Source organism: Lepidochelys kempii, chromosome 5 (assembly GCF_965140265.1).
Source record: "Lepidochelys kempii isolate rLepKem1 chromosome 5, rLepKem1.hap2, whole genome shotgun sequence".
Taxonomy (NCBI): domain Eukaryota; kingdom Metazoa; phylum Chordata; order Testudines; family Cheloniidae; genus Lepidochelys; species Lepidochelys kempii.
Genome location: NC_133260.1, coordinates 93,638,342 through 93,662,244, shown reverse-complemented (window position 1 = coordinate 93,662,244; position 23,903 = coordinate 93,638,342). Strand labels below are relative to the sequence as shown.

The 23,903-nt window shown below is 41.5% G+C and overlaps 1 protein-coding gene across 3 annotated transcripts in view; it reads right to left on the bottom strand.

Moving 5' to 3' along the window:
• The window catches only part of TLE1 (TLE family member 1, transcriptional corepressor), a 93,506-nt gene that overhangs the window by 5,795 nt on the left and 63,808 nt on the right, over nucleotides 1-23,903 (bottom strand). For all 3 annotated transcript variants that reach the window (XM_073345080.1, XM_073345081.1, XM_073345082.1), the window contains 5 exons: nucleotides 6,414-6,663; nucleotides 4,382-4,629; nucleotides 1,996-2,143; nucleotides 1,463-1,613; nucleotides 910-986 (listed from right to left, as the gene is read on the bottom strand). In XM_073345080.1, coding sequence (XP_073201181.1) covers nucleotides 910-986; nucleotides 1,463-1,613; nucleotides 1,996-2,143; nucleotides 4,382-4,629; nucleotides 6,414-6,663 — 874 coding nt within the window. The remainder of the gene's footprint in view (nucleotides 1-909; nucleotides 987-1,462; nucleotides 1,614-1,995; nucleotides 2,144-4,381; nucleotides 4,630-6,413; nucleotides 6,664-23,903) is intronic.

Sequence of the window (23,903 nt, the reverse complement as noted above, 5' to 3'; positions counted from 1 at the left end):
ATGAGAAGAGGTTGGTAACAAGGAGCCTCTCTTCCCAGAGGATACCCTATTCTGTCCTCCAGATTGTTTACTGATGGATGATCCCAGGGACCTTGATCTTTTAACAGATCCAAGATTCGGCTCCTCTGATAAATGATCTGATCTTCCATGCTTCTTTCTTGCCACTAGAAAAGGGGATTGGTGCCAACCTTCAGAAGCAGTGTCCCAAGGGACAGTCCTCACCAATGCCGAAGTACTTGATGCCCTCCTTGACAGGAAGGTACAGAAGGTGGATGCAGAGCGGCCTCCAGGAGGATATGGCACAATCTCACCTATCTGTCCTTTTTCCTCTGGGGTTTGAAGTCTCTGCAAATCTGGCAGGGATTTTGAATGTGACCCAGAATGAGGCACTTCAGGCAGGTGAAATGAGGATCATTCACTGGCATAGATTTCTTGGTGCCAGCACAAGACTTAAAACCCAGAGACCAACGTATACCTCAGTACTGGATGTCAGTAACCTACAAATAAGAGGGAACCAATGCTTCAAGAAAAACAACCAATAAAACCTACAGTAATCTAACACCAATGAATATCACTTCACTATTTACATAAAGGAAGATAATTTCCGTGTAAAGGTAGAAACTTGAAGCAGCATGCCCATGTGCTCTGACTACTGATCCCAGGAGGTCAGAAGGAACTTGGGCAGTGTCATGAGGGGACTGAGGGCACATATGCCACCCCAGTGGGTACTTTTAGGGGGGAAATTTCCAACTTTGGTGCATTGGGTGCAGACACTCCTGAAGTGGAATGGACATGAGCAATCACTGAAAGAAAAATAAAACATTAAAATAAAAAATCCTTTCTTCACCGTCCCTCCAACACTTTTTGTTTTGTGAAGAAATTAAAGGGGCAGGGGGCTATTACTCTTACCTGGAATATACTGGCTCCATAGGGGGTCCGCCAGGCATTAAGAAGGTTATCTTTTCCAGTACTCACAAACCATTTACCTAGAAATGTAACAAAGGCAATGATAACATAAAAAAAAAATCCAACAACTGACAGATTTTACATTTTCAACTCACATTTATGAAGTTTAACTCAATAGGCATATTAACCTCAGGGGTTATTAGCTGCCTGATTAGCACTATTCAGAGCTCTTGGTACTAATCAACATGGTTTTTGCTTACATCTGTGTGGGGGGGAGATGGGGGGGCGGATATGAAACCCATCTCAGAGGAATGCTGTTGCTGCTTGTAATAATAATACTTTTTAAAAAAATAACAACTTGGTAAGAAGAAAGCACTTTACAAACATTAACTAATTCTCAACAGCCATGGGAGGAAGGTAGATGGGCATCATTTTACAGATGGCGAATAAGAGGCAGAAAGGTGAAGTGACTTCCCCAAATCATAAAGTAACTGGCAGAGCAGGGATTAGAACACAGGAACACCTGGCTTCCAGTGCCATGTTCAGGCCAACTTACCACAATAAGCAAACTTAAGTGACAACACGCAGCTCTCATGCAGATGTAGTTGATACTTGTCTGGTTTATTTACATGTAGTACTTCCACATTGCTGCTCTCCATCCCCACAGCTAGCCATTCACCAGTAGGGCAATATCCAAGGGAAAAGATCTGGAGAAATTAAATGAGGAAAATGTTTATCTTTTTGCAATGTTAATGAATGAAATATCACAGTGGAGGAAAGAGACTAAAACCAAATCCAAACTGTTCACCAGCAAGAATACAGTTCCAATTCCAATAAGAGAATGGGAATATTTAGTTATCTATTCATGTAATTCAAACTATGCTTTAGGGGAGAGCGGGAAGTGAGATGTCAGTTAGGCTATCGTTGCATTTTTGTGAGCCAATAATCTATAGGAATTCCAAAACATAATGCATGTTTTGTCGTCTAACAGCAATATAAAATTTCACACTTGCACTGGGTTTAGTTCTTGAGTATCATCCTAAATAAACTGGCAAATTTAAAAAAAAAATTATAGGAAAAACTAGTCACCTGTGATGTGAAGTCATGCTGTTGTAGCTGTCTACCTTCTCTCAAGTCCCAGGATCTGACAGTGTTGTCCAAACCTCCCGTCCAGAGCTTGGTACCATCATTAGAAATGTCAATACAGCTGGCTCCATCTGTGTGGCCCTGGAATTGCCTGATAAAACAAACCGGATTGAATAATGATTTCCTGCCAGAGTTCAAGGTAAACACTGTTGTGTTGTTAGTTTTGGATTCCGTTTGTGTGTGTCATCTCTTCTGAGTCTGCTGATGTGCAAGAGCCAGCCCCTCCCCCTGGCTGGACATGAAATGCACACATTACAAAAACCACTTTGCAGGTGTTAGGGAAATGATCTGTAGTACAGCTAGCTGAACAAAAGCAGTCAAATATTTCCTATCAGATTTTGGGAGGAAGGAAAGCTATTTAAAACCCAAAGTACAAGTACGTTAGCCATCACACCTGGAAAAAATGAATGAAACACCAAGATTAAAAGAACAGACTATCCAGGGTACAAACTAGTTATTTCTGCGTTTTTATTTATCTGTGAATCAAGAAGATAAATACCTAGCAGATTTGGTTACATAAATATTAGTAGGAAGGAATCCAGAAAACTAAAAACAAACACTGCCACCATGACTGAATCAGCAAAATTATGCCCTCAGTGGTAGTCGATCATGAGATCCCATTGACACTAAAGAGCATATTTTGTTTTAAAGCTTTGCCTTAGGAACTCCCAGCTCTCAGCATCAAAGGGTCAACTCAAGTTGTCCTTGATCCACAGACCAACATCCTCTGAGATGCTTGCATTTTTCACTGGTGATTGGCTTTGGGGAAGTCCTATGCCTTAGTGTCAAAGGTGGAAGGAGTGGTGGGGAGAAAAGACTTTGGGAGTCAACTATAAATCATAAATTACAACTGCCACAATAAAGGTCATGTGGCATGTTTGGTTTTGAGTCACTGATCTGAAAACACAAGGAGTTATCAGTTAGTAAAAGTAGCAGGCAATGGAAGATTAGAAGCAAACATACAGAGGTAAGAAGTGCATCACAGCACTATGGCAGCTAGTCCTGGTCATTCATGAGAGTGTCATAAAATTTAGAAAGATTTTATTTGTACACAGACATAATTTAAATACGTAGGAAGAGCGTACACAGAAGCTCTTACATCCACATCTTAGGACATGCCAAAATCATGTTTTTTTGGTGCCCACTCGGAGACCTTTAAATAGGCCCAGAGTGTGTAATCAACACTTACAGAGAATCAGGGCCATTCCTAATTTAGGCTCCATTTCCTTACAGTACCATGGATCTCTACAAATTTAGTAGCAATGGACCAAAACTTAGCTTTTCAGTGGACCACAGCATTATTATACTATAAGCTATCCCAGGCAATTCCAAATCCAGCCTCTGCATAATGGCAGAAAGGGATAACATTACCATGCAGGGCGCTCACATTTAGAAATGGATTCTGCCTCTAGCACAGTCACTGTTTTGTCTTGAAGTCTTAAAAGGAAGTCAGTTGAGGAAATGACTTATCTGGGCATTAAGTTAATCATACTCCCTGCCAACCAATCCTAAAAGAATCAGAGATTGGTGCAAAGAGTATTACTTATTAGCCTCCAAAAAAACAGACCAACTGTCAAAAATAGTATCTTAAAAATGTGAGGGGAGAAAACTGGGGAGGAATGGCAGAAAAAAACAGAATACATGAAATTGTTTCAACTTTAATTTAACACTATTTATACTATGGTTAAATTAAACAAAATTTAAGAGCTGCTCCAAGCCTCGTTTAACACTTTAGGTGCATCCCAATGCCAGTATAATCCACTGTATGTTAAAAAAAATCTCCTTCATCTTTGCTGTTGTGTTCCAGTAACACATGGTCAAAAGTATAATGCCTTGTCAACACCCATTTCTCAAGCACAATGGACTATTGGTATTTCATGCCTTATTGATACAGTTGGCAGAATCCACACTCTTCTAAATCACTTTTGGATAGTCCAATTTTGTTACCATAAGCAGGTACTTATGTAATAAGGGTCAAAACAAGCCAAAGAAACATACCTCAATACTACCCCAAAGTTTGCATTCACCCTTCATCAACCATGAAGATTAAAGTGATATATATGCCACGGTCTGCAGTGATTTGGGGCTGATCCAAAATTCACTGAAGTCCATGAGAAGTTTTATATTGACTTCAGTGGGCTTTGGATCAGGCCCTTTATGAGCTGGGAGAATGTCTTCCAGGACTAGGCTGAGATCATCACTAAACAAGGATTCAATCTGTTCTCTAGATACAGGAACTACCTACGTTTAACACTTTTGTCATGAAATACATTATGTAGGAACAATGAATATTCAGTAAAAATCCTTTTGTAAAGAAAGAATAACTCACCTGACCAATGTCTGATTGTGCAGATCCCACACTGCAATATTCCCATCACTACAGCAGGAAAAGCAGACCTTGGAATCGGGGCTGATAGCCAGAGCGTAGCAGGCTGGAGCAGAAGATGTCAGCTCTGCTTTTATACGAGGAGTTGGTGCTGCCAGGTCCCATATAGATAATGTGCTGGCTTCCCCACCAACTATGAGGGTGCATCCATCAGGCAGCAATTTACAGGAGCGGATGTAGTTATCTCTGTTCTGTACAATACAAGCCACCTCAGTTACATTAATAAATGCCTACTGATAATAACCAATGACATGATCCATGGTGCATCCAAGTTTTAAACACTAGGTTGTATTTTCCTGGTGCCAAAGTACACAAAATTCACCAGCAGTTTCTAAATGGCTTCCATCTCCTACCTTTCACCACTGAGCAGAGAGTACAGCTGTAGAAATTGAGCTACAGTTTTCATATTGCAAGTACGGAAGCCTACTTTGTTTTGAATCTGATGGGTAGCAATTCTTACATCTCATTACTAACTGACAGAGCCAAGCTAACAGAGCCAAGAGCTTGCCTGCTGTACAAGTGCACTCCTTCTGCTACGACTGCCAACACTGCAGGAATATTTTCAAAAGAGCAAATGACCTCTTACTTTGGCAGTGTGAAGAAACCATCTATGAAAAGCAGTTTGTAAAACCAATGCCACCTTTGAGTTTTTTTCCTTAAACACTATTTTGTGCTTACCATTTACAGCTACAAACGCTGCACCTTTTATGTCCTGACTGCTTTTAACCTGTTTCTTGGGACTGAGACTGGGTCTTCGTTTGTCAGTGGGGCTCTTACCACATAACTGGTTTCACACTTGTGATAATGCTGCTGACTAAAAAGTACTAAGGGGAAACAGTCCAGGCTTCAGCCATTACAAGTTTTACTCCATAAATTATTGGCTGTCATGACTTCCCCATTTTAAATAGCAAAATTACTGCGATGAGCGCTGTGCAGCAGCCAAAAGAATAAAGCCTATAACTCAAAACATTCAAGAAAGCAATATTACTATTTGTTTTGCGTTCCACTTTCCTTACAACAGCAGAACAATCATTTTTTTGCAGTAGCCATATTATATCCTTGCCTGCCTTATTATATTCAGCAATAAGACTACATAACCTACATGTAGATAGCTATGAATACTGCTTCCAGGACTGCATCCTCCACAAAGCACATCCTATATATTCAGCAATGATATTTGATGGCTAGCACTGGGATAGTAGTAGTAACAAAGCCAGACTTTGTACCTTGGCTCATACCAACACCACTGAATACTGAGAGCAAACTGTTTTAAATAGATACTGTGGGGATTTATAGCTTATACCCTTAGTAGAGCACTTGCCTTCACAGTTCACATTTTACTGGTTGCCTTTCTTTCCAAACTTTTTCAGCTGGTTTTATTGGTTGTGGAGCAGAGTATGGTGTATGAAGCTTTCTGAGCTAGTTGAGCAGGCAGACCCTGCCTGCTCCATGATGTATACAGCACTGAACTCATTGTCAGCTCTCAACAAATGTACGTTTATGTTCAGAACAAGAGCAAATACATATTAAGTTTAAGACCACTCCCCGTACTATAATCAGGCACACTGTAACTACCTTCTATTTAAGTGAACCGTAGCAAAAGAGAAATACTTATGGAATGTTCTAGGCATCACGGAGCAAGCCTGACTGCATTCTCTTTCTGTCACTTTCATCTCATCTAATGGGGAAACCCCCATTATCTGTAAGAGGGAGAATGGGGGACAATTTACATTTAAAAGTCATCTGTCTAGTGCAGTATATGATTATTACCGATCATATTTGTGATGAATAAACTACGATTCTTCTCTTACCACTGCCACCATTTTATTTTAAAAAATAGTTACATACCTAAAGCAGGAAACAGAACTGCCTGATATTTCCTTATAATATGAATAAAATCCAGGCCTGGAGAGCTATTTCCTTATTGAATCTCCAAGGAGAAGTTACCCTTGTGCACAAGTTCCTGTTTGCTTACCAGGCAGTCCAGCTGAGAGACAGGGCTCTTGTTGCCAGGTTGGCTAATATCCCAGACTTTGACACATCCCTTTCCCCCAGTGTACACGTGTCTTGTGGGGTTGCTGATGGTAACTGCACACACTACTTCCCCATGATTCAGAGTATTGATCTGACGAGCATGGCGAGGGATTCCTGGTCCAATGAGGGCATCAGGAGGAAAAGGTACAGGCTGCATCTGACCATCTGCAGTAACATGAAAGGAGTATGCTCTTTTTTGGGAAAGAGGGAAGAGGAGAGAAAGAGACAGAAAGAGAATTAGGTCAACCATTACATTGCTGAGTTGTGAGAAATAAGAGCAACCTTTAGCAGATTCTTTGCTTGGCTAATTTTATTTTTCACATTATAATCAATGTAAGCTGCAATGCCAAATGCTATAGGCACAGAAAATTTGGGATGGGATGAGACCACTCAAAGCAGACAGTTCTATCTCCTCTTGCATGAGAAGTAACTAGAGCAAAAAATAAAAGTGCATTAAGTGGTACGATTAACAAGTCCCCTTAAAAAAAAGTCTATATACATGAGGTCATAGCAACTTCCTAATCACCTTTTAGCCTCAGGGAATTTAACCAAACACCTAGACTGCAAATATGAACTAAATGTGAGTCAACAGTGTAACACTGTTACACAAAAAGCGAACATCATTCTGGGAGTATTAGCAGGAGTGTTGTAAGCAAGATGCGAGAAGTAATTCTTCTGCTCTACTCCCCTCTGATTAGGCCTCAACTGGAGTATTGTGTCCATGTTTCAAGAAAGATGTGAACAAACTGGAGAAAGTCCAGAGAAGAGCAACAAAAATGATTAAAGGTCCAGAACACATGACCTATGAGAGAAGATTGAAAAAATTGGGTTTGTTTAGTTTGGAAAAGAGAAGACAGAGGGGACATAAGAGTTTTCAAGAACATAAAAGGCTGTTACAAGGAGGAGGGAAAAGAATTGTTTTTCTTGACCTCCGAGGATAGGACAAGAAGCAATAGGCTTAAATTGAAGCAAGGGAGGATTAGGTTGGACATTAGGAAAAACTTCCTAACTGTCAGGGTGGTTAAGTATTGGAATCAATTGCCTAAGGGGTTGTGGAATCTCCATCATTCGAGATTTTTAAGAGCAGATTAGACAAACACCTATCAGGGATGGTCTAGATAACACTTAGTCCTGCCATGAATGCAGGGGATTGGACTAGATAGCCTCTGGAGGTCCCTTCCAATCCTATGATTCTATGAACAAATGGAGGCATTTCTGATTATTTGTACAGCTTTTGATATTTGCATTCCTGCCAGCGTCTGAGTACGAGTGAACTGAAACTGATGGGCTGGGATGTGGAGAATGGTAGCTGAATAAAGATACATATTCCTTGAAAAAAAATGTAGATAGGCAGATGCTCCACATGTATTACTTTCAGAATACTCCACTAATAGTAGATAGGACCTAGTGTTTTGAGTATTTCTTTTATGGCTCAAATACCATTATAGGACAAAACCTTTTCACTAACTTAACACATTTTATTGCCTCGGTGAGATCCCTAATTTTATCCTAATGTTTTTAATACATGTCTGATTCACATCACAAAGACCAATACTACCATCAACGCTGATGCCACATTTATGACAGTCTCAAAAAGGCCAAAAACTGAATGAACATGGAGAGGAGAATGAACTACCTGCTCACTAATACAAATTGGGCAGTTTGAGTCACACTGTTTGGTGCTCTCCCTGGTTATCCCTTTTATTTTTTCCTTAAAATATCCTTTTCATAAAAGGATGATCAAAGTACCTACCCTATATTCCAAATACAGCCTTCCTACAGCCTCTCAGTCAGTGTAAATCAGATGAAATTCAGTATTACATACACTTCTTTTACATATTGCACTATTTAATTGGCATTCTATCCTACAACTGTTACTCTCAGATTTTTCCGATATGTGTTTTCTGTAATATCATGTGCTAGAACCAGGGACTGAAAAACTCACTCAAATGGGGTGAGTATGCTGACTAGGGATGGGGAGAGAATAGATCGTACAGCTGGCTCCTTCCCTTGAAGGAAGGGATTAAGCCTGAGAGTAGAGCAGCCCACGTGCTATTATTGTTTTCTCAAAAGAGTAGAGGGAAGCAAGTTGCATTTATGTTAAGGCATGGATGTTTCTTATAGCTGGCCACATGTGGTGGAATTCATACTTGAGTGAATGCACACAGTGCATGAGTACGGATGAGAGTGAGAGCAAAAAACAGAAGGAGGGGGCTATACTAGCTAAGAAGTGAAGGAGAGAAAGATCTTCAGGCAGATGTGCGCAAGAGAAAATGTAGGACTGGCGGTAAAGAATAGAAGATAACATTGGGAAAGAAAGAGAAAAAGATACAAGGGCATGAAGAGAAAAAGAATGGAAGGATACTCACTCCAAACAACACAATGTATATAATAGGATGGAAAAGTTGAGTAAAGCCAAAAAGGGGAAACAAGATACAAGAAAAAGCACAGGAGACAAAGTTATATTGCTGCAAAACTTATTAAATGGGAAGTAGATTGATAATGCAAAATATAAACACAGTATTCTTTTAAATTGTCTAGGGCATGGCTTTTGGGGCTGTGACGGCACAAGTGTTTGTCACATTGGTTAATAGTAGATGTTGGGAAAACTTCTGAAGCCCCCTAGTAAAATAATTTGAATATAAAATGTTCAAGTTTTGTCACGATACATTCCCTGCATTGAACTGAATATATTATTTATCTTCATGATGCTGATAGCCAGACTCATATTGCCTATTGCCCTCTCTCTGTTTTATTGACTGTCTCAGGTTTATAGCACTTCCTTTTTGTTCATTTCCTCCTTCAGGGCACAGGAACAAAGTGAACACTAGCCCTCAACAGTTAATATCTTGTAGGTGACTCCACTAGTTATATCTCCTTTCATCCAATGAGTATTTATAAATACCATTAGTATTTGATTTAGAGGGCAGTTTTTTATTCACTCAAAAAGCCCACCGTTCTAAATACCATAATTACTGCCAACGTTGTTACTCTAAGAAACAAAAACAAAGGGATGAACAAAATGAGGCTCTGTGATAAAAATACTATGTGATTATGTAACTAAAGACTGTCCCGTAATGCATGTGCATGGGAACAAAATTAAGGTTGCACAGCCAACCATAATTCTGGCATTTCCTAACTTTTGACTTTGCAACTCTACTAGTATTCTTTTACACATTGCTTTCTTGTGTGAAATTTCCTAGGTTTTTAAAAGTAATAAACTGAAAAAGCTGAAATTCTCCATCAGGCTGACACCACCAGGGGTCATCAGCAGGTTTGGAATCTTTATATCTACCACACTGCACACCACTGTGCCACTTGAGCTCAGGGAGAAATTGATAGAAGACTATCATCCTCTATGTGGACCAGCCCTACAGTGGGTTTCACAGACATTTACTGAGAGCAGAAGAATTGGAATCTTGAGTTCCATTCCAGGCTCTTGAGGGGAGTGTGATCTAAGTGGGCACAGACACCGTCTGTCTGTTCCCCCCTCCCCCCCCCAAGACTGACCCCTTCTGCTCTGTTCCGCCCAGCCCGTGCGTATAGTTTTTTCCCCACACAGCTCCTCATTCCAGTCCCAGTCTCCTCACCTATCCAGTCCCAGGCTGCACTCATAAGACTTCTCATCCCAATCCCAGTGCCCTTGCCCAGCAAATCCTAGTCTCAACTCCTTCAGACTCCCCGTTCCAGCCTCAGTCTCTGTCCCTTTTCCAGTCCCAGTCTGTTTATCCAGCCAGTTCAAGCACCCCTCACCCACTGGCTCCTAATCTGATTAGTCTCCCTGGTCTTCATGCACACCCATGTTCCCTTCCACAGGGGCTCCAGTCCAAGGCTTCTCCTCAGGCTCCTCATCCAATCTCACTGTCTCCCTACCCCAACTCCTTGTCTCAATCTCACTGCCCAGCTAGTCCCTGCAACTTAGTTGCTAATATCGAAGAAGTCTTTATTGACCGGATGTGATTTTTCAAAGGCTTGTAATCCCAATATTTCGGCAGATTTTCCCAGGGATGGCAAAAGACAGAGTCCTGACACAAAGGTCACCCCTTGTCAAATTTTATGTCACTGCTCCAAAGCATGGGGTCCTTGAGTTTTCATTGAAAATGTCACCAGAATTTTTTAACATGCGCAAAACAATATTTTTTTTCCCTACCCTCTTTCTCGGAAGTGACTGAATTGTTTTTTCTGAAATTTATTTTTTTAAATTCAGCCTGAGGCAGACATCAGGCATGGCAAACTTCAGCCCAAACGTCTGAAGTTTGGCAAAGTTAGAAGCAACTGAAACCAGGGTCTTATAAGCAGACATGTCAGGCAATCTTAATAATAGACACTGCTACCAGACCCAGCTATAATAAAAACACATACAAACTAAAACACCACCACCAAAACATACATTTCTTACATTCTGTAGGAAGAGATTAATTCCTTACCCCCTTCCTTTTTTGGTTAATTTTTACTCTTCCTCCAAGTCTCCTCATACACAAGAGCTAAGATTAACCCACAAGGATGCTGGAAACTTCTAATTGTGTACAATGGACAAGTAACAGATAGTTTGTAAGTAATTAAATTAAAAACATATGACAAACAACCCCACTCCTGCCTGAAAAAACCCTAAACGTTATTTAGGTTACTAAATCAAGCTCTTTAAAATTAGGAAATGCCAAAACTGAGGTTGCCAATGAACTACAATAAAGTATTTAATTACATGATCACATATTTCCTGCCTCATTAAACACACAGGATTGTATTACGGTAGTGGTTAGAGGCTCCAACAGAGATCAAAGCTTCATTGTGCAAGGTACAAACACATAATAAAGATAATGCCTGTCCCAAAGAATTTATAATCTACATAGACTAGGCAGACAAAGGGTGGGAGAAGAAACAAAGGCATAGAGCAGTGAAGTGACTTGCCCAAGGTCACACAACAGGTCAGATCTAGGAAGAGAATCCAGGTATAGAATCATGACAGCTGTGAGAGGCTGTAGTTGGGCTTATAGTCTGGCGCGCGCTCTCTGTCTCTCTCTCACACACAAGCAGAAGTTTAAGTTCCAGTTGCAAAATTTTTATTACTGGTGAAAATACACAGGCAGAAAGATACACAAGTAAAACACAACTCGACTTTTAGATCTCATGCTGGTTTTGCAGGGCTGGCAGTTATGAAGACATTCTTTTTTTTACTTGTAGATTGACCAGATTTGTTCTGGCTGTGACAGAGGTAAGAAACATGAAGTCCCCCACCGAAGCCATTTTTTTCAGTCACCTTTCAGAGTAATAATCATACTTGTGCACATTAATTTTTTTTCCAAAAAATAAAATCTTACTTTTGAAGGTTACTGCTTGACTCCCAATATTTTCAAAACATCAGATTTTCTAATATTTCAGTTTATTTATAAATTAATATGCAAAGTTTGTTAGTCCTGGGGAAGAGGAGGGGCAGAGACAATATCTTCCTGTGTGTGTAAAGTGCACATTCAATATGTCAATGATTAATCCTAGAATGTAAAATCTTGAACCTAATTTAAGGCTTGTACATTCATGCCAGTGTATGTTCATTCTCTTTTAATGCAAGTAATTCAATTATTAATCATATCAAACCAACAATATGCAATGTTGTTGTAGCCATGTTGCCCTAAGATATTAGAGAGACAAAGATGAGGGAATATCTTTTATTTTAACATTTCCCAGGTCTGAAGAAGAGCTCTGTTAAACTTGAAAGCTTATCTCTCTCACCCACAGAAACTGGGCCAATAAAAGGTATTACCTCACTCCTTGTCTCTCTAAACCAACAACATGGCATAACATCTTATTGCTTCATTTTTTTTTTCTTTTAAAAAAAATTTTAACACTTGTGAAAATGAAGTGATCCTTCCTCAGAACAAGTACAGCACTGCCAATGCAGGTGCAAATGGCTTTATTTATTCCTCAAACTTTTCTTGCAGATTTCCAGGCTACCTCTAATCTTAATCATTGTATAAATAAAGACAACCTCCTCTGCTGCTTCTACAGAAGAACTGTATTTCCAACCCCAGGCCTACAGCCCTCGTACACAGAAACACACACACACACCCCCACACAGACAAGTATGGAAGAAAAATAAAAGTACTGTTGACCACAAACCTGAGGTACTTCCTGTGGGGCTGAGTGATTTTGATAGGAAAATATGCGTCCTTCAAGTCAAGGGCAGCATACCAGTCTGCTAGATCCAGCGAGGGGATGATGGAGGCCAAGGAGACCATGCGGAACCTGAGTTACTTCATGAACTTAAGTTCTCGCAAGTCCAGGATAGGCCTGAGGCCGCCTTTGGTGTTCAGTATTAGAAAATATTGGGAATAAAAGCCCTTTCCCCTGTGTTCCTGAGGAACCTCCCCCACTGCCTCTAGTATTAGAAGCGACTGAATCTCCTGGATAAGGAGCTGCTTGTGAGAAGGGTCCCTGAAAAGGGATGGGGAAGGAGGGTGGAAGGGCACAGAATTGTATGGAGTATCCCCTCTCTACCATGCAGAGCACCCAGCAGTCCGACATGATACAGGACGATGCACGGTAAAAAGGGGACAGTCGGGAGGAAAAGGTATGGTGGGGTAGACCCAGCTCTGATCTGGTGCACCATCCTCAACCACACCTTCAAAGGGCCGGTTTAGGGCCAGAAGGCGGTTTGGATTGGCCAGAGCCCTGGCCTGAAGATGGGTATTGTCTCCTCCTGCCACTTCTGTTCCTCCTCCGAGAACCGTCCTGGCGGTTCTGCTGAGGGAATCTCGGAGGAGGCTGCAGTCTGAAGTGTCTCCGCTGTGTGGCGGGAGTGTGAAGGCCCAAAGACTTGAGGGTGCCTCATGAGTCTTTCAGGCTGTGTAGCCTCTTGTCTGTCGAGTCACACCCTCAAATGGGAAGTCCTGAATAGTCTTCTGGACCTCATAAGGGAGCCCAGAGACTTGGGGCCAGTAGCCAGGACCCTAGTGGTGGCATCTGCACCGTCCAACGTGGCTTGGAGGGAAGCCTGGGAGACTAGCTTCCCCTCCTCCACCAAGGCCTAAAACTCTGCTCAGGAGTCTGAAGGGAGGAGCTCTGTAAATCTGGCCATCGCTGCACAGGTGTTATAAGAGTACAGGCTGACGATGGCCTGCTGGTTCAAAATACGGAGCTGCAGACCCCCAGTAGAATAGACCTTTCTCCCGACAAGGTCTAGTCGCTTAGCCTCCCTGTTTTTTGGGGAAGGCCCTTGGAAACTCTGCCTCTCACGCTGGTTAGCAGCGTCCACAACAAGAGAGTCAGGAGATGGGTGGCAATACAAATGTTTGTACCCTTTGGAGGGCACAAAATAACACCTCTCATTGCGCTTGGCAGTGGGCAGCAAGGAAGTTGGAGTTTGCCACAGGGTCTTGGTGGTGTCCACAATAGTCTTAATAAGTAGTAGGGCAATACGAGAAGGTCCTGAGGAGGCAAGGATGTCCACCATGGGATCAGCCTCCTTAACCTTAATGCCCAGATCCTGAGCAGCCCTTTGCAGCAACTGCAGCAGTACTCTGTTGTCCTCAAGCACCGGGGCTACAGCTGTGCCCACCAATGCCTCGTCTGGTGACAATGAGGAGAAAGCACCTATAAGAAGTGGATGCTCCCTGCCATCCGCTCCCAAGGGGACCCGCGACCCTTGGAGCAGCGTCGGCGCCAACGGAGTGCTTGCTAGTGCTGTCGACGCCAAACCCAGTGTTGGCGCAGCCATCGGCAACACTGGTGGAAATGTCGATGGAGCCAGTGCCAAACCCCATGTGCACCAATGAAGGTGGCGGGCCAGTTGCCGGCATCGATGCCTGCGCTGTAGTCGAGATTGGTGCCAGCACTGAAGTTGGACGAGTCACTGGTGCCGAGGTCGGTGCCGAGGCTGGAGGTGTTGGTGTGTTTTTAAACCATGGGGACCGCGGCATACCACGGCTCTGGAGAGTCGAAATGCAGGGGACCCCCAACAACTCTAATTAGTCTAATACTAATAACTAAGGTAAACTACATACAAAGAACTGTAGAATGCGCTTGCTAAGCAAGGGCTACGGGAAGTTCCAGCCAACAGTCACTGGTGGTAAGAAGGAACTGAAGGAGGGGCGGGATCGCAGGGCTCTATATTGAGTGCCATGAAGGCATGACTCCAGGGGGCGCCCAGACTGACCCGACCGATGCTGCTATAGGACAAAATCTTCCGGCCACCATGCACGTGCATGCGCACACACCTGATTGGAATGGACATGAACAAGCACTCGAAGAAGAATCAAGGTTTCTTGCTTGCTGGTTTAAATCATGAATAAATTTGATTTTAATTTAAATCAATCCACCCTGAAGCAGTCTCTCTGACCCTGGTTTACTGAGACAGTAAGTTGCTTTTCCATTTGTACCCAGGATTTTGGATTGGTACCAAGAATACACTGTTTCTCCTATGCACTACCATAATACAAATAATAGTAATGTATTAATTTGTCTCAGATTAATTTGGTACAAATTTAAATTTGGCACTTTTAGCTCTCCATTTTCCAAATAGGATAATTTTGTTTTATGATTATGACCCTCCCAGGAGAAGTCCAGAATTGTTCTTTCCATTTCAGAGAAATATCTAGAAATAGCGTTTTCATAATAAAATTGAACTGCAGAACTTTAATCATATTTATCATGCTAATTCTTCCTCAAAGTCAAGAAACTGATTTGACCAGCTCTCTCACTCTAGTTGTTCAACAAAATTGCAAAAATGCAATAGTTTTGGGTTCTGCAGAAAGTGTCCCAGACAGCTTATAACTAGGACTTGCATGCTAAACATTTAAACAAATGAAATGCCATTTCCTTATTAAAATTACTGACATTATTTTAAAAAGAAGTTACATTTTGCCTCCATCTAAATCTTGTCTATAACATTTATATGCTCTGAACTAGATTAGAAAAGTACAAAGAGCACCAATAAGAACACAAGTCCTTAATACAATCATTCAGGGTGGATAAAAATCAATTACTTTAAAAAAATCGGATTTTATTAATTTAGATCAGTTTTTTTGATAAAATGCTTTTTGAGGAAAAAACCTACCTAAAGGTAGTTTTTATTAAGATACATTATAGCTCAAAGATATCTTATAATGGAATAGGGATTATAAATTCTAATTCTATAGTATACGACAATCTAGTCACGTAATGTTTAAGAAAAGATTTGTAAATGAGTTCCAATAGTTCATGGATTAGGGACCCAATCTTATGGGGTTCCAGGGGCTTCTGTATAGATTATTTAGGTTAATCTTTCTATCTACCCAATGGGACTCAATGCTCAGTCTAGAAGATACAATCAGAGATGCTTAGTTTTGCAGTTCTCAAACTGTGGATTTGTGTCTTCAGAGATAACATGTTTGTTAACAGCAAAAAAAAATTTTTTTTAAAAAAAATAAATACATACCTACATACAGAGAGAGGAGAAACAACAGACCTCAACCCTATCGTCCCTCTGAAAATTCATGTACGCAGAGTCAAATGCCTTACCTCTCTCTAAAAGTGCAAAGCTTCAAAAAGTTCAATGAATAGAAGATTGTTGGGGGTGGAATAGATCTGGACAAGGAGAAGAAGTCTGGAGATAAATGTGGGAAGGGAGGGACAGGCAGTAGAAACAAAAGTGAAACTGTTTGAGCAGCAAACTCCAGGTCTTGAGGTCTTTCTGAGTGTAACCTTCATTGATTTGAGATCTACCATACCATTCTCTCACTAGAAGGGAAAACCTTTAATGGCAGAAGGCTGTAAAAGAGACCCAGTTTGGGAATATTTTAATGAAGGTCTTCTACCTGTGGATAAGACAGGCATGCATACAAAATGCAAACAGTGCAACAAAGAAATGCAAGGCCTGGTTGCCTGATTGAAACAGCATCATGAGAAGTGTTCCTTCTCAGGAGGAAGCTGCATTGAAGATGATGAAAGGAACATGTCTGAACATGCCGGATCTTCAGGTTGATAAACTTTTTTATTTCATACTTCTTTCTTAAGAACTGCCTGTCTTCCTTCTGGACTAAAAAATATAGTTATTACTCAATGGTACTATCATTTTAGATGAAGCTGTGATAAAAAAAATAAATAACTGAAATAGGCAGATCTTACTTTTATAATTTCACCTCTAAAGTAGTACTGAGTGTCAGTGAATGCAATGAGTAATACTAAATGAGTAGTATGGTAATAATAATTAAATAACTGCATTGATATATTTTGTTTAGGAGAATCCATCCTCAGACAGGATTCTGAAGACTATCCACCGTCAAGATCACCATCATTTTCTATAGTTTCAGAGTTATCTGCCAATGATAGTGTTCCAGTCACATAGCCACGGTACATCACCTGTAGCAAAAAGAAAATAAATCTCCAGCATCCAGAAACAACCATAGATAAGTTTGTGATAAGAACCAGCAGATTGCAAAAGGAGGTAATTGATGAAAAATTGCAGTTTGTTTATGCAACAAACTCTCCTTTCAGTATGACTGAGAACGCACACTTCATTAATGAGATATTAAGACCAGGATACCGTCCATCCAACAGAGCAGATGTCACAGGCAGATTGCTGGATAAAGTGTACGAAAGAGAAATTGAGCACTGTGCAAAAGGTCTAGAGGGTAAAATTGTTTACCTGAGTCTTGATGGGTGGAGCAATGTCCACAATGATCCTGTTGTGTGTGCTTATGTGACACCATCAGCAACAGTATCTCTGATAATGTCACGGCAAACCTGGTGGCTGAACTTTGTGACTTTGTCCTCACCCATAACTATTTCACATTTCGGGACAATGTATACTTTCAAATCAGCGGCACTGCTATGGGTACCCGCATGGCCCCACAGTATGCCAACATTTTTATGGCTGACTTAGAACAACGCTTCCTCAGCTCTCATCCCCTAATGCCCCTACTCTACTTGCACTACATTGATGACATCTTCATCATCCACAGAAAAGAAGCCCTTGAAGAATTCCACCATGATTTCAACAATTTCCATCCCACCATCAAGACCAATCCAAACAAGAGATCCACCTCCTGGACACTACGGTGCTAATAAGCGATGGTCACAAACACCACCCTATACTGGAAACCTACTGACCGCTATACTTACCTACATGCCTCCAGCTTTCATCCAGACCACACCACACAATCCATTGTCTACAGCCAAGATCTACGATACAACCGCATTTGCTCCAACCTCTCAGACAGAGACAAAAACCTACAAGATCTCTATCAAGCATTACAACTACAATACCCACCTGCTGAAGTGAATAAACAGATTGACAGAGCCAGAAGAGTACCCAGAAGTCACCTACTAGAGGACAGGCCCAACAAAGAAAGTAACAGAACGCCACTAGCAGTCACCTTCAGCCCCCAACTAAAACCTCTCCAGCGCATCATCAAGGATCTACAACCTATCTTGAAGGACGACCCATCACTCTCACAGATCTTGGGAGACAGGCCAGTCCTTGCTTACAGACAGCCCCACAACCTGAAACAAATACTCACCAGCAACACACACCACACAACAGAACCACTAACCCAGGAACCTATCCTTGCAACAAAGCCCGTTGCCAACTGTGCCCGCATATCTATTCAGGGGACACCATCATAGGGCCTAATCACATCAGCCACACTATCAGAGGCTCGTTCACTTGCACATTTACCAATGTGATATATGCCATCATGTGCCAGCAATGCCCCTCTGCCATGTACGTTGGCCAAACCAGACAGTCTCTACGTAAAAGAATAAATGGACACAAATCAGGTGTCAAGAATTATAACATTCAAAAACCAGTTGGAGAACACTTCAATCTCCCTGGTCACTCGATTATAGACCTAAAAGTCACAATATTACAACAAAAAAACTTCAGAAACAGACTCCAACGAGAGACCGCTGAGTTGGAATTAATTTGCAAACTGGACACCATTAAATTAGGCTTGAATAAAGACTGGAAGTGGATGTGTCATTACATAAAGTAAAACTATTTTCCCATGTTTATTTTTCCCCCATACTGTTTCTTATACTTTCTTGTCAACTGCTGGAAATGACCCATCTTGATTATCACTACAAAGGTTTTTTTTCCTCTCCTGTTGGTTAATAGCTCACCTTACTTGATCACTCTCGTTATAATGTGTATGATAATACCCATTGTTTCATGTTCTCTGTGTATATCTATCTATCTTCCTACTATATTTTCCACTGCATGCATCCGATGAAGTGGGTTTAGTCCACGAAAGCTTACGCTCCAATGAATTTGTTAGTGTCTAAGGTGCCACAAGTACTCCTGTTCTTTTTGCAGATTCAGACTAATACGGCTGCTACTCTGAAACAGAAGAAGGGGATGTCTTCCTTACAGAAACAACTGATACATCAGGAAATGTGCACACAGCAGAATACTTACAAGTAACAGTAAAAGCTATAACAAACTGTGAAAAAAAATTCAAATGTCTAGCACGCAGCTTGGTCACAGACAATGCTGCAAATGTATTCAAGATGAGAAGAAATTATTTAGAAGAGAGTCCCAAGCTCATAACATACGGTTGCAGTGCTCATTTGATGCACCTCCTAGCCAAAGACTTCAGTGTTCCAGAAATAAAGGCTAATATTGTTGAAACTGCAAAATACTTCCGTAATAACCACTTTGCAGCAGCTGCTCTGAAAAAAGTGGGAGGAACCAAGCTAACTCTCCCACAAGACATACAGTGGAACTCAGTAGTGGACTGTTTTGAGCACTATATCAAGAACTGGGGCCGGTTTTGTTCAATATCTTCATAAATGATCTGGAGGATGGTGTGGATTGCACTCTCAGCAAATTTGCGGATGATACTAAACTAGGAGGAGTGGTAGATACTCTGGAGGGCAGGGATAGGATACAGAGGGACCTAGACAAATTGGAGGATTGGGCCAAAAGAAATCTGATGAGGTTCAAGAAGGATAAGTGCAGGGTCCTGCACTTAGGACGGAAGAACCCAATGCACCGCTACAGACGAGGGACCGAATGGCTAGGCAGCAGTTCTGCGGAAAAGGACCTAGGGGTGACAGTGGACGAGAAGCTGGATATGAGTCAGCAGTGTGCCCTTGTTGCCAAGAAGGCCAATGGCATTTTGGGATGTATAAGCAGGGGCATAGCGAGCAGATCAAGGGACGTGATCGTTCCCCTCTATTCGACATTGGTGAGGCCTCATCTGGAGTACTGTGTCCAGTTTTGGGCCCCACACTACAACAAGGATGTGGATAAATTGGAGAGAATCCAGAGAAGGGCAACAAAAATGATTAGGGGTCTGGAACACATGACTTATGAGGAGAGGCTGAGGGAACTGGGATTGTTTAGTCTGCAGAAGAGAAGAATGAGGGGGGATTTGATAGCTGCTTTCAACTACCTGAGAGGTGGTTCCAGAGAGGATGGTTCTAGACTATTCTCAGTGGTAGAAGAGGACAGGACAAGGAGTAATGGTCTCAAGTTGCAGTGGGGGAGGTTTAGGTTGGATATTAGGAAAAACTTTTTCATTAGGAGGGTGGTGAAACACTGGAATGCGTTACCTAGGGAGGTGGTAGAATCTCCTTCCTTAGAAGTTTTTAAGGTCAGGCTTGACAAAGCCCTGGCTGGGATGATTTAATTGGGTCCTGCTTTGAGCAGGGGGTTGGACTAGATGACCTCCTGAGGTCCCTTCCAACCCTGATATTCTATGATTCTATGAACTGGCCTAATCTAATGACAGTTTGTGAACAAAATAGTGAAAAAATAGATAGCATTGTCACAGCTAGAGTTCTCAACATTGGGCTTAAGAGAAATGTTGAACACATGCCGAGTACCCTGAAGCCTATTTCTGTAGCCTTGAACAAAATGAGGTGAAATAGCTGTTTTATTCCTGACGCTGTTGAAATTTGGAAGGAACAGAGAGATCTTAAAAAGAAAAATGTGCAATGATAGAGTTAAATTACAAGCATTAAAAAAACAAATAGGACAAGCATTATCTCCAGCTCATTTTCTTGTGAATATTTCTCATTACTCAGTACCAGGGTCAAACCTTAACTGCTGAATTAGAGGAGTTGGCTAGGACATGGACATCCAGCAATCATCCCTCCATAATGCCAACTATAATAAACTTCAGAGCTAAGGGTGAACCATTCAGGAAATCTATGTTTGCTGATGATGTTTTAAAGAAAGTCACACCAGTGAACTGTTGGAAGTCAATTAACCACTTGGATTCAGAGACTGTTGAAGTGATAATCTCACTTTTAACAGAATAGCTTCTTCAGACGGTGTAGAAAGAATATTTTCATTCTTTGACTAATTCATTCCAAATTGAGAAATCGTTTGGGACCTGAAAGCTTGTTTTTTTCCCCCCAGATTATAAAGAAACAGGAAAATGAAGGTGAAGATGACTGAGTAGGCTGAAGAAACCAATATTTTAAGTTTCTCCTGTTGACCTGGCTGGCATAATCGATTTAATTTTTTTTTAAATTTTTCATTTAACTATTTCAGTTAAAAACACTTATCAAAAACAAACCTGACTTTAAAAAACTTGGATGTTTAACTAAATTCAAAAATTCATATGCCTGTTTTGTTAAAATATTATGTGTTTGCTGTTGAAGAAAAAAATCCAGAATACATAACGTTGCTGTTTTAATTAAAATAAAACACTTTAAATGTTTGTCTGATGATGTTTTCCTCCAAATACACCGTGGCAAGAAAATCCTCCAAATATTATTAATTAACCTGTTGAATTGGAGATAGTTCACCTCCAAGTGACTTCATAAATATCTGATTCAATTACCTGCTTTTCTGATATAGATGTAAAACTAATCTGAAAAGTTTTCAAAATAAATCACTTTAAAAATGTATAGTGTGCATCTTCTAAAAATGAAAAAGACAGTTACCTTTTCCGTAACTGGTGTTCTTCGAGATGTGTTGCTGATGTGTATTCCACATTAGGTGTGCGTGGAGCCCATGTGGGGAACTTTCAGGCCCAAGGCCTGTGGTCGGCTCAAGACCCGACCCTACATATAAACTTCAAGGAGCTCAGGGCGGTGTGGCTGGCGTGCATGGTAGTCAGGGTCCTCACAGACAATATGGCCTCGATGTTCTATATCAATAGGCAAGGCAAGGCTTGATCCTCTGCCACGAAGCCCTCAGGCTGTGAGACTTCTGTATAGCCCACGACATCCACCCTGCATTCCTCCCAAAGGTGGTCTCCACCTACACATGGGTCAGGACATTTTTCTACCGGTCCTCTGCCCCAAGCCTCACGCATCCAGTGAGGAGTGCCGTCTCCACACGCTCGATGTGTGGCGGGCTCTGGCTTTCTACCTCGAGCGGACCAAGTCGTTCAGAAAGTCCTTGCAACTGTTCGTCGCCTCGGCTGAGAGCACGAGGGGCCAGCCGATTTCCACTCAGCGGCTTTCCAATTCGATTACTTCATGTATCTGCTCCTGTTATGAGCTGGCGGGTGTCCCCCCGCCACCCATTTTGAGGGCACACTCGACTCGGGCGCAGACCTCGTTGTCTGCCTTCATGGCCCACATCCCCACCCAGGACATTTGTAGGGCTGCCACGTGATCACACGTTCACCTCGCACTATGCAATCGTTTTCCAAGCCAGGGATAACACTGGGTTCGGCAGGGCTGCCCTCTGTCCTGGGAACTTGTGAACTCTTACCCACCTCCAACAGATATAGCTTGGAATCACCTATTGTGGAATACACATGAGCAATAACTCGAAGAAGAAAAGAAAAGTTTTTCCGTAACTGAAGTTCTTTGAGATGTGTTGCTCATGTCTATTCCATATCCCGCCCTCCTTCACCTCTGTAGGAGTTGTCTGGCAAGAAGGAACTGAGGGTGGGGGGAGCGCGCAGCTCCCCTTATACCGTGCCAGGCAGGTGCCACTCCAGGGGTCAGCGGGGGGGGGGGAGGGGCGCTCCCCCCGCCCATGGGTACTGCTGGGGAAAAACTTCCGGCATCGGTGCACATGGCGAGCACGCACACTTGTTGTGGAATACACATGAGCAATCACTCGAAGAAGAACCTACCTCTATCTCTGAGTTGTGAGGAATCTGTATTAAGGTTATAACAACCAACAAGAATGCACTTTTATGTAGAAATCCATGATTAAATCGAGTCTTCCTGACTAGTGTTTTAAATCAGTTTGATTTAAATCAAATCAACCCTGCAATCATTTCAATTGTGTTTTAAGATAGCATGTTCTTTAATTATCAGGTTAATTGTCACAATGTTGCTACCATTTTGTAACTCTAGTATCAATGCTAAGTGCAGCAACCTAGTGCTAGAAAAAGTCAGAACTCTCACCCTGGGAAAACCTGTAAGATCGTTAACACAACAACCACAGGGGACTGTAAAGAAAGCTAAAAACTCCACTGGAATGACTAATCAAATGAGCAAATATGAATATAGCACTAAGCCAAAAAGAGTATAAAATACTGCATGTTGCTCACTGTACAGTAGGGAGAGAAAGGACAAGGTGCACAATTTGTCATACACCAGATAGTCATCTCTGAAAATAGTACTGATTTCAGGAGAAAATTAATTACTGATTTGGAGACCACACCAGAAGAAAAAGAAAAACAACAGAACAAGTGCTGCCAGGAAAATCTAAAGAAATTCACTCTTGTGCAACATGATGAATATACCACAAGATAAATTAATAATTGGCCAATAGCTAAAGAAACTGAAGTAGTTTTAGATCTGACCTCTTCCAAACACTACTGAGTATGAGATTTTAAAGTATGAGCTTGAATCATTCGGTATGAGGATGGAAGCATGAAACTGGACAAATTCTAAAAAGTAGTAAGTCATAACAGCAGTTAAAGGCAGACAAAAGAAAAATATAGAGAAACATGAGTCCCACAGTAATAGGAAAAATTAGCAGCGGGCTTCAGCGATGGAGGAAATATAGAAAGATGATATAGGAGAAAAGGAAAACGTCACACAACCACAGAAAGAGGGCAGGAAAACTGAAGAATAAATACTAAATACAGCTTGACAGCAGGATGAAGAGAAAATGGAAGGAATGGTTCCCAGGGAGAGAAACAGAAAAATAAAATAAAAGAATGTCTAAGGGGCACCTGCTCTCATCTGCCAAGACCAGCTAATTTGTGGCAAGGGGAACTGAGAGTTGAAACACCCTACAGCTTTCTAGGTCAGCATGGAATGGCCCAGAATCACTGGTAACAGGATTAGGCTCTGAAGAGAACAAACTTGCCAGTGGCAGATTTAAAAAAAACAAAACCAGAAAAGGTTGGGAGTAAGGGACTTAAACTTAGTGACACAGCAGAAGGTGAAGCAGTAGAAAGTAAGGTGTTTTCCAGAGGGAATTCTTTCAACAGCAGCCAACTGAAAAACAAGAGCAGGTTCCTAAGAGGCAGCTTATTTTTCTAACAGCAATCTATTCTATTAATAAGATCTCAGTGTGTAAGTAGTAAGTCAT